Raw genomic sequence first — 13,477 nt, forward strand, 5'->3', positions numbered from 1 at the left:
ATTTTCCACAGGATGCAACACAGCCTCCCATCTGTACCTTCTTGTTACAAGAGTGATGATCACCATCTTTATCTCTATTAAATGGTGGGTCTCATTCAAGGGAATATTTCACTCCATTCCTTCTTAATACCCTCTCATCACAAGACCAGCTGATTCTGACGTGGTACCACTCTACAATGATCTCATATGCAATCCTATCGATAATTCCATGTTTCTCTGCTCTTCCAATTTAGGTCTCAAGATACTATACGTGGACTTTGCAGTCCATAAACTGTTCTTTTTATGTGTATACATATGCACCTTGGCTCATGTGATGGGGCAAAAATGAGTCATGCAAGGGTGACTGGAAGCATGGCGGTCAACTTCCCAGTTTGCAACTATCTCCATCTCATAATGTTATCTGTATCCCATAATTTTTGCATCCTTTTTGCAGAATCCCACAAACCCACACAGCCCGCCTCACTGTCTGCCATCTCTAACAGAATCATGGAGCCTGCACAGTTATTCATTATTCTCATGAGCATTGCAAGCACAGAATTCATGATCCTGGAGTATTTGCAGAGCTGCAAGAAGAACCGAATGAGTGGGGAACATGATTCCTTGGAAGACAGATTGCTGTGGGACATAGCGAGAACCAATTCAAGGTTGTTGGTGGCATTCACAGAGCAGTTGCAGACAGTGGAGCACCAGTTCTGGGCCTGAGAAACAAGCACTGACTGTAGCAGTAGCTGCAAAACTTTCAGATGCACAAGGCCACATTCCTGGATCTGTGCACTGAGCTTGCCCCAGTCCTCGAATGTGGGGACACCAAAATGATAGCTACACAGACAATGGAAAAGCAAGTGGCAATGTGGAAACTTGCAACACCAGATTGCTACCAGTCAGTTAGAAATCAATCTGGAGTTGGGAAATCCACCTTGGAAGCCACTGAGCTGGACCAGTAATCATTGCCTGCCACACAGAACTGTGACGCTGAGCAATGTGCAGAAAATAATTAGTGGATGGGTTTGCATAGGGTTACCATACGTCCGGATTTTCCCGGACATGTCCGGCTTTTTGGGACTCAAATCCCCGTCCGGGGGGAAATCCCAAAAAGCTGAACATGTCCGGCTGAGTGCTGGGCCGGGGGCCGGGCCGGGGCCCAGGCCGGAGCCGGCGGTGCTGGGCCGGGGGCCGGGCCGGGGCCCGGGCCGGGGCCGGCGGTGCTGGGCCGGGGGCTGGCCCGGGGCCGGGGGCCGGGCCGGGGCCGGCAGTGCTGGGCCGCGGGCTGGGCCGGGGGCCGGGCCGGGCGCTGGCGGTGCTAGGCCGGGGGCCGGCGGTGCTGGGTCGGGGCCCGGGGGCCGGCGGTGCTGGGCCGGGGCCGGGGCCGGGGGCCAGGGCCGGGCGTGCGCTGGGCTGGGGGCCAGGCCGGGGGCCGGGGCCCAGGGCCGGCAGTGCTGGGCCGGGGCCGGGGGTGCTGGGCCGGGGCCGGAGATGCTGGGCCGGGGCCGCGCTGGGCTGCGGGCCGGGGCCGGGCCGGGGGCCGGCAGTGCTGGGCCAGGGGCCGGCGGTGCTGGCCTGGGGGTGCTCGGCCGGGGGCTGGCCCGGGGGTGCTCGGCCCGGGGCTGGCCCGGGGCCAGCACCCCAGGGCCCGAGCCGAGCCAGGCTGGAGACGCTGGGGCCGGGGCCAGCTGCCGGAGGGGGCCAGACTGGGCCGCTCCTCCTCCCCCCACCCGCCCCCAGCTTACCTGCTGCCTGCTTCAGGCTTCCCGCAAATCAAATGTTCGCAGGAAGCAGGGGAGGGGGCGGAGTTGGGGCGGGGACTTTGGGGAAGGGGTGGAGTTGAGGCGGGGGCGGGGCTGGGGGCGGGGCCGGGGCCCCGTGGAGTGTCCTCTTTTTGGACACTCAAAATATGGTAACCCTAGGTTTGCAGCAATGATGTTCCCAAACTGTAGTGGAGTGATAGACTGCATGCATATCCCTATTTTGGCCCCAGAACACCTTGCCACAGAGTACGTCAACAGAAAGGGCTACTTTTCTATAGTTATGCAAGCACTGGTGATCACTGGGGTTCACTGACATCAATGTGGGCTGGTCAGGGAAGGTTCATGACACTTGAATCTTTAAAAATACAGGACTGTTCAGAAAACTACAAGCAGGAACTTTCTTTCCTGACCTGCAGGTAACCATTTGGAATGTTGAAATGCTGGTACTGATCCTGGGGGACCCAGCCTACCCCTTTCAGGCTTCAATCTACAGGTTCTTGCATTTCAACTTGTCTTACTCATGTCTAACATTTGGTTCCTCTAAATACTGATCAATCTTATACTTTTATAATCCTACAAATTAACTCTAATTAACATACAATGAATATATGTAATATAACATATTGATTAATCATAACATCACACAATAAATGGATAATAAACTAAAATAATTGGCTACACACCACAGCAACCAGAAGAGCTATTACAGCCTGGCCGAGCACACTCCCTGTTCCTGCTCCTCTCGTGGAAGCTCTGGTTCTGGCTCCTCTTCGTTACTGTACAGAGCTTGCCCACAGCAGGGAGCAAAGCTGACAGGCAGGAGGTGGCTCCTAGCCACTGGGATGTTGGGAGTCATCCCTCACCCAGCCATGCTGAGCTGGGAGCTCTACCGCACTTCCCTCCCTACAGGCAAGCCACTTGGTCCCCACTCTGCTCTCTGTCCCTTGCTCTGCCTTCCCTGGGGCTGCGTGTGCAGAGATTCCCAGGCAGCATGCACTGTCACAGTGCCGGGTTTACAATGGCGCCTGTGGCGCCATGGCACCAGGCCCAGGCTCCGAAGGGGCCCCGGCCCACTCTGCTTGTGCTGAACTCTGAGGCCCCGCCAACTCTTCTCTTCCCCCTGTCCCCCGCCCACCCACTGCTTGCTCCTGTTGGGTCGCAGGCCGGCCAAGGGCTCCTCTCTGTTCCCTACCCCAGCCCGCCAGCTCCTCTCCCGCCCTGGCCATAACTGGGCTGAGAGAGCTGGAGCCCCGTGCCGTGTGGCTAGCGCTGCTGACCCGCCCCCAGCTCCACGCCGCTGGGGACTGGCCCCTCCTCCCCTCCCCAAGCTCCACACGCCGCGGCCGGGGGCTGGGGCTGACCCCTCCCCCCCCCGAGCTCCCCACGCTGCTGCCAGGAGCTGGGGCTGAGACCCCCCTGAGCTCCCTGCACTGCTATCGGGGGGAGGGGCTGGCCACAACTAGGGTGACCAGACATCCCGATTTTATAGGGACAGTCCCGATTTTTGGATCTTTTTCTGATATAGGCTCCTATTACCCCCTACCCCCTGTCCCAATTTTTCACATTTGCTGTCTGGTCACCCTAGCCACAACCTCCCCCACACCGAGCTCCATTCTGCCCGGGGCTGGGGCTGACTCCCCAAGCCCGCTGCCTGACTCCTCGCATCACCACCCCAAACACACATTCCTCCATGCCCCATTAGGGGGGGCGCATCCAGGCTTTTTGGTAAACTGGGCATTTGTTCATTTGCTCTTGCTAACTGATCAGTTGGCAAGAGCAAACAGGACAAATGCCCGTTTTTGTCAAAAAAGTCGGGACAGCCAGGACAGAGCTTAAAAAGGGAACTGTCCCAGCCAAAATGGGACGTATGGTCACCCTATCTCCAGGCAACTGAGTCCTGAGGGAGCCCAGCCAGGACAGGGGCAGACCCTGGCCTGGCTGATCGCACCACTCCCGAGAAGCCGGAGCGATTCCCCACCCTGGCACTGGACCGGCCCCGGCCGCGCTGCCCACTCAGCCTGGCAAATGCAGTCACCTCCCAGCAGGGCCGGTGAGTGTGGCTGCGGGGCAGGGTGTGAGGGAGTGGGTCTCTGGGGGGTTTGTGGAGTGCTAGGCTGGGAGGCGGGGGGGGGCTGCTGGGCAGTGGGGGAGGTTTGTGTGTTTTGGGTGCTAAACAGTGGGGGGTCTGTTGGGGGAAGATGGGGGAGGGCTGTGTGTTGGAATGCTGGGCAGTGGGGGGGTCTGAGTGGGGTGCTGTGTAGTTGTGGTGGTGGGGCTGTGGGGAAGTGCATTGGGCAGTAGTGGTCTGGCTATGAGGGGAGATGCTGGGAAGGGGGGTGCAGGGCACTGTGCATTTGTGGTGGAGGGTCTATGTGGGGGGCATAGCAGTTCCGGGGGATGCTGGGCATAGGGAGTCGGGGGCTGTGTGGCACAGCATTGGCCCACCACCGAAGGGAAGAGGCATGCTAGCAGCACAGGGCTGGGTGGGCCAGTGTGCGTCTGGCAACTGCTGGTTTGTATACTGTGCACTTGCACTGGACTGGGCAGAGCAGGCCACCCCCGCCATGCCATGCACCAATGCCCCTGGCCGGCCCCTTGTTCCGGGGACCAACCTCCATGCACCATGCTCCATTGCCCCCAGGGGGGCCCACAAATATGTTTGGCACTGGGCCCACAAAAGGTTAACCTGGCCCTGTACTGTCAAGGTGGCGAGCGGAAGCCAGCCCCAAGACTTCCCCACAGCCTCCTGGGGAGCAGTGGGGGCAGCAATAGGGGATCCCCATGGGAGTGCTGGAGCACACTGCACCCCAAGCCCTGGGGGTACTTTTCACCACTGTGCAGCCAGCAGCAGACAGGCTGGGCAGTGTGTGTGTTTTTCCTCTGAAATCTACATTTTATGTCAAACTTCAAAACAAACAGACAAAAACAAATACAAAACCAACCAAACAAAAATGCTTTAATTGAACGTCCAATTTTAAAAATGAAGAATTGCAAAGTTTCATTTTAATAGTTTGACAGCCCTGGAGACTGATATTCTGATTATCCTCATAACAGGTGCACATGGGGATTTTCCGGCTGATGTTGTACAGGACAATTTTAATGGACCAGTAAAAGGCCAGGACCATTACCGATAGGTAATATTGATTCTCATACTTGTTGCTAACAGCAAGCCAAAACTAATAGGTCTTTTTTCAGGCCTGTGCAGCCTTAGTATGACTAACCCAGGAGGACTAAGCCTTTTGCTCAGCCTTTGCCTGACCCTGTACCCCTCCCTGATAAAATCTCTGTTGGACGTGCTGGTGTGTATGTTAAGAGGAAAGCAAGAAGTTTATCTATATTTGCCTTCTGGGATCTGTAAGAGCCTCAAGACATGCAGACCCTGCAAGAACACATCTGGCTAATTAGTAATCTGAGGAAACCTCTTGCTTAGCTTTTGAAACTGCTTGTCTAACAAGTTTTTTGATTGATGTCTCATTGTCTACTAACGTAAATAAGGTGGGACAGGTTTGGAGTCTTCAGGATCATGGACTCAGTTTAGGGCCCCCAACAGCAGCTGAAAGATGGGCCAATCCCTCTGTACCACTCGAAAGTCACACCAAACTTTGGTAATTATTAGAGGTTGGGGATGTTTTACTAACTTGCTGTGAACGTGTATAAGTGCTTGAGACTAAATAAAATATAGCTTTAAGTGAGAGCACTCTTGTACTGTACTGTTTGTGCCAGCCATCTATCGGTCAGACAGCTGTGTCTCCATTGATTTATTTCCTGACACCACCTCACACAGAGTGAAGTTACAAAGAGCATTGGGTTGAAAGAACCCCAGGTAACAATGTAAACGTGACTCAGTCTAGAGGTAGAGAGCCCAGTTCTCCGATTAGATGGTAGTTCAGTATAAAGCCTTCTCAAACTACAGTCATTTTATTGAAACAGCCACCAATGGAGCAAATTATGCAGTTTATGTACTCATATGGTCCTTATGGGCACCTGAGTCCCATCAATAGAGCCGCCACAATTAGGAACCAGAGGGGCAGTAGAGTTTTACCACAATACACCATGTTCATAGGGTTAGAGTGTTAACATTGTGAGGGGAAGGGCATGACTCAGGTTTGTGCACTGCAGTGTGGATGCCAGAGCCCTAGGTTCGAGCATGAGTTAAAAAAAATTTAACCTAGGGTTAAAATGCAATGTGTAGATGCTCAAGACCAGGTCAGCTGACTCAAGTCCCACTAACCTTAGGCTTACATTGCTGTATAGACACACCCTGACAAGCCCCATTATGTCCTGCTGCATCTCACTCTCCTTTTCCTGCTGGGACTCCTGAGTCTTTCTCCTCTGTACTCTTTCCTTCTCCAGACTGTCTGCCATGTTCATCCTCCAGGCCCAGTGTTTATGGTCTGGTGCAGCACTGACTTGCAGGATTTCATTGATCTGTCATCCTCTTCTTTATACTCCTTAACTGGCTCATGCATTCCGCAGGTGTGCAGGGAGAGATCCTGAAGGCCGTAATGGCAGCAGCTGAGGATAAAACACACAAAGGCACCATTGTGAGCGTATTCACTACAGAAAGTGAAACTTAAGAACTCACTCCCCTTGGTCGCCTAAAGTATTAGGCCATGTCTACCCTTACAAGCTTGCAGTGGCACAGCTGTACCGATAAGACTGTGCCGCTGTAAGAGCATTCATGTAGCCACATTATGCCAACGTAGAGAGCTCGCCTGTCAACATAATAAAACCAGCTCAATGAGGCAGTAGCTATGTCTTCAGGAGAGCGTCTCCCTCTGACATAGCGCTGTGCACACAAGCGCTTATGCTGGCAAAACTTATGTTGCTTGGGGGTGGGGGTTTGTTTCACACTCCTAAGCAACAAAGGTTTGCCAACATAAGTTCTAGTGTAAACATGGCCTTAAGCACTACATTCTCATTTCTGTGTGGGCTTCCTTGTGCACAGCACTAGCTACAGCACCAACCATGGTGAGTTTGACTTGGTGGGGGGAAGGGAGGGAATAAGGAGGGAATTGCTCAATTTTGATAGTATAGGGCAATGTCACTGAATACTGGCAGCATCTTTTACAGGCAGTGGTGATTTTAGCTGATATCTCACTCCTGAGGGTAACGAAGGCAGAGAGAGAGAGCACACAGCTGCTGCTGGCATCCTGAAGCCAGCCAGGCTTGTATGCTGCTAACCTGTGTACTGCAATGGTGTCTGCTGAAGTTATCATTGAGTGGCTTGGGAAAGTGACCTACCATAGAATCATAGAATATCAGGGTAGGAAGGGACCTCAGGAGGTAATCTAGTCCAACCCCCTGCTCAAAGCAGGACCGATCCCCAACTAAATCATCCTGACCTTAAAAACCTCTAAGGAAGGAGATTCCACCACCTCCCTAGGTAACCCATTCCAGTGCTTCTCCACCCTCCTAGTGAAAAAGTTTTTCCTAATATCCAACCTAAACCTCCCCCACTGCAACATGAGACCATTACTCCTTATTCTGTCATCTGGTCCCACTGAGAACAGTCTAGATCCATCCTCTGTGGAACCCCCTTTCAGGTAGTTGAAAGCAGCTATCAAATCCCCCCTCACTCTTCTCTTCTGCAGACTAAACAATCCCAGTTCCCTCAGCCTCTCCTCCTAAGTCACGTGCTCCAGCCCCCCAATCATTATTGTTGCCCTCCGTTGGACTCTTTCCAATTTTTCCACATCCTTCTTGTAGCGTGGGGCCCAAAACTGGACACAATACTCCAGATGAGGCCTCACCAATGTCGAATAGAGGGGAACGATCACGTCCCTCGATCTGCTGGCAATGCCCCTACTTATACAGCCCACAATGTCATTAGCCTTCTTGGCAACAAGGGCACACTGTCGACTCATATCCAGCTTTATGTACTCTGTAACCCCTAGGTCCTTTTCTGCAGAACTGCTGCCTAGCCACTCAGTCCCTAGTCTGTAGCAGTGCATGGGATTCTTCTGTCCTAAGTGCAGGACTCTGCACTTGTCCTTGTTGAACCTCATCAGATTTCTTTTGTCCCAGTCCTCTAATTTGTTTAGGTCCCTCTGTATCCTATCCCTACCCTCCAGTGTATCTACCACTCCTCCCAGTTTAGTGTAATCTGCAAACTTGCTGAGGGTCCAATCCACGCCATCTCCAGATCATTAATGAAGATATTGAACAAAACCAGCCCCAGGACCGACCCTTGGGGCACTCCGCATGATACCAGCTGCCAACTAGACATGAAGCCATTGATCACTACCCATTGAGCCCGATGATCTAGCCAGCTTTCTATCCACCTTATAGTCCATTCAACCAGCCCATACTTCTTTAACTTGCTGGCAAGAATACTGTGGGAGACCATATCAAAAGCTTTGCTAAAGTCAAAGTAAAGTCCACTGCTTTCCTCTCATCCACAGAGCCAGTTATCTTGTCATAGAAGGCAATTAGGTTAGTCGGGCATCACTTGCCCATGCTGACTGTTCCTGATCACTTTCCTCTCCTCAAAGTGCTTCAGAATTGATTCCTTGAGGACCTGCTCCATGATTTTTCCAGAGACTGAGGTGAGGCTGACTGGCCTGTAGTTCCCCGGATCCTCCTTCTTCCTTTTTTTAAAGATGGGGACTACATTAGCCTTTTTCCAGTCATCCAGGACCTCCCCCGATCGCCATGAGTTTTCAAACATAATGGCCAATGGCTCTGCAATCACATCCGCCAACTCCTTTAGCACCCTCGGATGAAGTGTATCCGGCCCCATGGACTTGTGCTCATCCAGCTTTTCTAAATAGTCCTGAACCACTTCTTTCTCCACAGAGGGCTGGTCACCTCCTCCCCATACTGTGCTGCCCAGTGCAGTAGTCTGGGATCTGACCTTTTTCGTGAAGACAGAGGCAAAAAAAGCATCGAGTACATTAGGTTTTTCCACATCCTCTGTCACTAGGTTGCCTCCCTCATTCAGTAAGGGGCCCATACTTTCCTTGACCTTCTTCTTGTTGCTAACATACCTGAAGAAACCCTTCTTGTTACTCTTAACATCCCTTGCTAGCTGCAACTCCAAGTGTGATTTGGCCTTCCTGATTTCGCTCCTGCTTGCCTGAGCAATATTTTTATACTCCTCCCTGGTCATTTGTCCAATCTTCCACTTCTTGTAAGCTTCTTTTTTGTGTTTAAGATCAGCAAGGATTTCACTGTTAAGCCAAGGTGGTCACCTGCCATATTTACTATTCTTTCTACACATTGGGATGGTTTGTTCCTGCAACCTCAATAAGGATTCTTTAAAATACAGCCAGCTCTCCTGGACTCCTTTCCCTTTCATGTTATTCTCCCAGGGGATCCTGCCCATCAATTCCCTGAGGGAGTCAAAGTCTTCTTTTCTGAAGTCCAGGGTCTGTATTCTGCTGTTCTCCTTTCTTCCTTGTGTCAGGATCCCGAACTCAACTATCTCATGGTCACAAACATGCCTCCCAGTTTCCCATCCACTTTTGCTTCCCCTACTAATTCTTCCCTGTTTGTGAGCATCAGGTCAAGAAGAGCTCTGCCCCTAGTTGGTTCCTCCGGCACTTGCACCAGGAAATTGTCCACTACACTCAGATATGGAAGGAGATTTACCATGGAGTAAGAAATAAAGAAGCCCTCCCTAGAAACTTTGGCAGAGGATTGCAGAGTTCCTCCATAAAAGTTTCATCAACATCTCTCAGGAGGATTCAAAGGACATCCCCGTGTACATAAACACACTGCTCCGCATGCCACTCCACTGCCACCTAACTCTAGAGAGGAATGAAAAGCAGATTCTGCCTCTCTTGCATTGACCTCTTCTAGCACAGGGAAATTAATGAAAACAAAAGATGTGTCCTGCTACTTTGGGGGTGTCATTCCTGTAATTGAAAATTTATCTACAAATTTATCTGAGGTTCCTTCCCCTGCATTGGACTCGCCCATGATCGACTGGCTGGACTGAAGTGGAGACAAAAACAGGCCCTGGCTCACTGTGCAGCTAGATCCCCAGTCGCCTTTCCTCCATACTCCTTCTCCTTCTTCTCTTCCTCCTCTACCATCTCCTCCTCCTCACTGTTCACAGCAGTGGCCTGTGACTTGGACTCCTTGGAGGTATCTACAGTGCTGGGGGATCTCCACCAAGTATAGCATGCCACTTCTGGTAAAAGCAACAAGTCTGCGGCTCTGCACCAGATAGATTGTTGGCCTTCCTGGCCTTCTGGTATGCCTGCTGCAGTTCCTTCATTTTCACGTGGCACTGCGGCTCATCCCTCTTGTAGCCCTTCTCCTGCAACCCTGAGCAATCTGCTCAGAGAGTTCAATGTTTCTACAGCTGGTTCAGAGCTGTGTCTGTACAGCCTCTTCTCCCCACAAGCTCAGGAGATCCAATATCTCCTGTCTATTCCAGGCAGGAGCACGTCTGGAGAGTGTAACCGGCATTGTCAGCTGGTCAGTTGCATTCAACAGTGGAGAGCTGCTAGGTGTGCTCACCAAGTCAGGAAAACAGAAAAAGATACTTCAAAAATTTGTGGGACTTTAAATGGGAGGAGGGTCTCTGTGACCCCTGGGCAGTGGAATTCACAATGGTGACTAGAGTGGTCAGTGTGGGGCATTGTGGGACAGCTGCAGGAGGTCAGTTAAGCTCAACATAACTAACTCAGTATTTACCCTTGCACTGCTTCAACCAAACTACATTGACCATGGCTCTAGGACGCTCAGAGAGGTGGTGTTACTATGTCAGCATAACTGGGTGCTTACAGCAGCAGGAGACCAATTTAAGTGTAGGCACATGCATAACTAGGTCGCTGTAAGCTGCCTTGCATTGATCTAACTGTGAAGTGTAGACCAGGCCCAATTTATTAACATCCTCTTGAACATCACACACCAGAACAGGACACAGTATTCCAGCAGTGGTCGCACCAGTGCCAAATACAGAGGTGAAATGACCTGGCTACTACTGCTTGAGATTCCTCTGCTTATAAATCCAAGAACCACAGTAGTCCTTTTGGCCACAGCATTGTACTGGGATCTCAGGATCTTCTGATTATCCATCATGAGCCCCAATTTTTTTCCCAAGAGTCACTGCTTCCCAGTAAGGATGGCTTATATTCTTTTTTCCTAGATGTATACATTTACATTTAGTCGTAGTAAAACTTGTATTGTTTGCTTGTGCTCAGCTTACCAAGCAATCAATATCACTCTGTATTGGTAACCTGTCCTCTTCATTATTTGCTGTTCCCCCAACTGTTGTACCATCTGCAAACTTCATCAGTGATGATTTTATGTTTTGTTCCAGGTCACTGATAAAAATGTTAAATAGTATAGTGCCAAGAGCTAATCCTTGCAGGACCCCACTGAAAACACACCTATTTGAGGATGAAAATCCCCTAAAATCCCCTGACCGCAGCAAACTTTTTAGCTCAAATAATCATTCAGCACCATTCACCAAGTGTTCTAGGATCTTCTACCAAGTAAACCCCACCAACTTTCATCCAGCATCCACTATCCCAGAACCCAAAACTAACCAGGGTCTCTTGCCATGACAAGAAACCAGCCCAATTTTTGATTTTTGGATTAAGAAACAATGATCTAGAAAATCACAGATCAAGACATTTTCAATTGCTAATAATCACATTTTTGCCACCTGAGAGAATGAACAGAAGTGCACTAAATCCAATTCCTTTGTTCTTGTTTTGTTAAATTCATTGTTAATTCACTAATATCCTCAGTCCTCAGGTGATATGCACTATATATGGTATGTCATAACATCTGTTTCACAGCTGAACAGTCACTGTTTTAAGTTATCCTCCCTCTCTCACTGCTTTATGGTGTTTTCAGCTTTGCTGTTAGCCTTTGCTCATGCATGTCAACTGCCTTTACCCCCTGTCTCTCTCCCCAATATCATCTTGGCATCTAGATGAGCAGGTGGAATAATGTCTGCAGTCTCCGATATGGAAGGAGATTTATTGCCTCATATACACAAATGGAATCCTCACTCCCGTGAACCAGTTAATTACAAGTTTATCATTTTCTGCCACTGAATGTATGTAACATTTGATCTAAAAAACCTTGGGAGATGCTTCAGAATTAGAGATGCTGGCAATGCAACTAAGTGGCAATCACTCCCACCCCCTCCAAGAATTCACATTCTGCAAAGCGATTTTCCTCTAATTTAATGCTGAAAACATTCCGAAGAGGAACAGTTTGTCCTCAAGCTGCCATAATGTTGTACTAAACATTTGCCACTTATTGCTCTGCAAGCTGTTAAGCTTCCCGTGAAAGCATTAAGATACTGTAGAAGCACGCTTTTGTAAGCAGAGTCCAATATCATTTTATTAAGGTATATGGCAATACCTATCTGGGAACAAAACAGAGAGGAGTTGCATCATTATATGGGCAGCAAATGGAGCAAGGGGAAGTCTTATCTTAAATATACACACAAAAATTAAATGATATTCAACCATGAAGCCTTTTACCAGGAACAATGTGGGAGGCAAAAAGTACAGCTGGTCAGTGATGAGGACAGAGAGACAAACACAGGTTAGACAAGCAGCACAGGGGTGGATATTAGGAAGTAGTTGTAAGGTGCAATTATTGAATATGGAAAATAAAAAATAGGAGAGGAAAGAGGGCTGAAAGTGAGAAGGTATGGAAAGAAGGTGATAGATTTCTCAATAGTGTCTAGAAATGAGTGAGAAGATCATTTACTATTGGGGCAACTTCTAGGCAGACCCTCTATGGGAGCACAAAGTAGAAGGGCACAAGTTGATGCTTCTGCCTTCCACTGCATAGGAGCATCAGAATCTCATAGGGGAGAATGGTCCTGCACTTGTTTAATTCTTCTGTGGTTAATACCTGTCCGAAAGGAGTTGGGGAAAGGTAGCAGAATGGGGGACATATCCTCACGAATATCACCATCACCTGCATGCAGAGTTGATTGCATACTGCACCTTTCAAACAGTGAAGAAACAACCACCCCCCTATGCTCCGTAGAAGCCACCAGAAGGAGTTCTGGGTGGTGCCAGAATTCCTCCTGGAATTTCTGCCCACAACATGACCCCGGCCCACACCTTCTCTCCCATGTGTGACTGAACATGCCCACAGCAGAATCTTGGCCTGTATTGTTAATACTGAACAATAACAGCCAAACTCCAGAAAAAGGAAGAAAGCCCTCGTAAAAGGACTGTTATGATGGAGGTTATGCTTGGTAGCCAAGTCTTGATCTATGGGCAATCACAGACCTTATTGAAGCTGAGGGGACTGCTAGCTGCCATTCTTCTGGCTACATGGAAGAAGCAATTAAGGTCCTTTATGGACTAAGTTAGTTGAAATAATAGAAGCCACGACCTAAAGCACTAGCCTTATGGAAAGCCCAAGCTCTAACTGAGGGAGAAATAAGGGAAAACAGATTACAACCACAGGACCAGGCACTGATTGGATTGCACCTGTGTATGTCTCTACGTGTCAGAACAGAAAGCAGTTGAAATAGCCAGGAGAAAGCCAGAAAAGCAGTGGTGGTGTGGCCCTGAGCGGAAACCAAAAAATAGAGTTTATTTTTTGGCAGAGTGCTGCCTGGAATGAAAGGCTTAGAACTGTGAGCAATGAAACTGACTCCTGTTGTTTGTTCCTACTGCCTCCTGTTATTTGGCCTAACGTGTGTCTGCTACTCCCTACAAAGCAAGACTTGGTCTTGGTGAATTTGTGCTATGTGTGAAGCTGCTGTATTTGGGCCTGAAACAGAAGCCCTTTCAGGA

The 13,477-nt window shown here is 49.9% G+C and overlaps 1 protein-coding gene across 1 annotated transcript in view; it reads right to left on the minus strand.

Moving 5' to 3' along the window:
- LGSN (lengsin, lens protein with glutamine synthetase domain) overlaps nucleotides 1-9,784 on the minus strand; it is a 77,069-nt gene extending 67,285 nt beyond the window's left edge. Inside the window, exons 1-2 of the mRNA XM_065401396.1 lie at nucleotides 9,717-9,784; nucleotides 6,156-6,260 (exon numbers count right to left, since the gene is read on the minus strand). Of these exons, the coding sequence (XP_065257468.1) occupies nucleotides 6,156-6,260; nucleotides 9,717-9,784 (173 nt within the window). The remainder of the gene's footprint in view (nucleotides 1-6,155; nucleotides 6,261-9,716) is intronic.
- Nucleotides 9,785-13,477: the final 3,693 nt, after the last annotated feature.

This window comes from Emys orbicularis, chromosome 3, assembly GCF_028017835.1.
Source record: "Emys orbicularis isolate rEmyOrb1 chromosome 3, rEmyOrb1.hap1, whole genome shotgun sequence".
Taxonomy (NCBI): Eukaryota; Metazoa; Chordata; order Testudines; family Emydidae; genus Emys; species Emys orbicularis.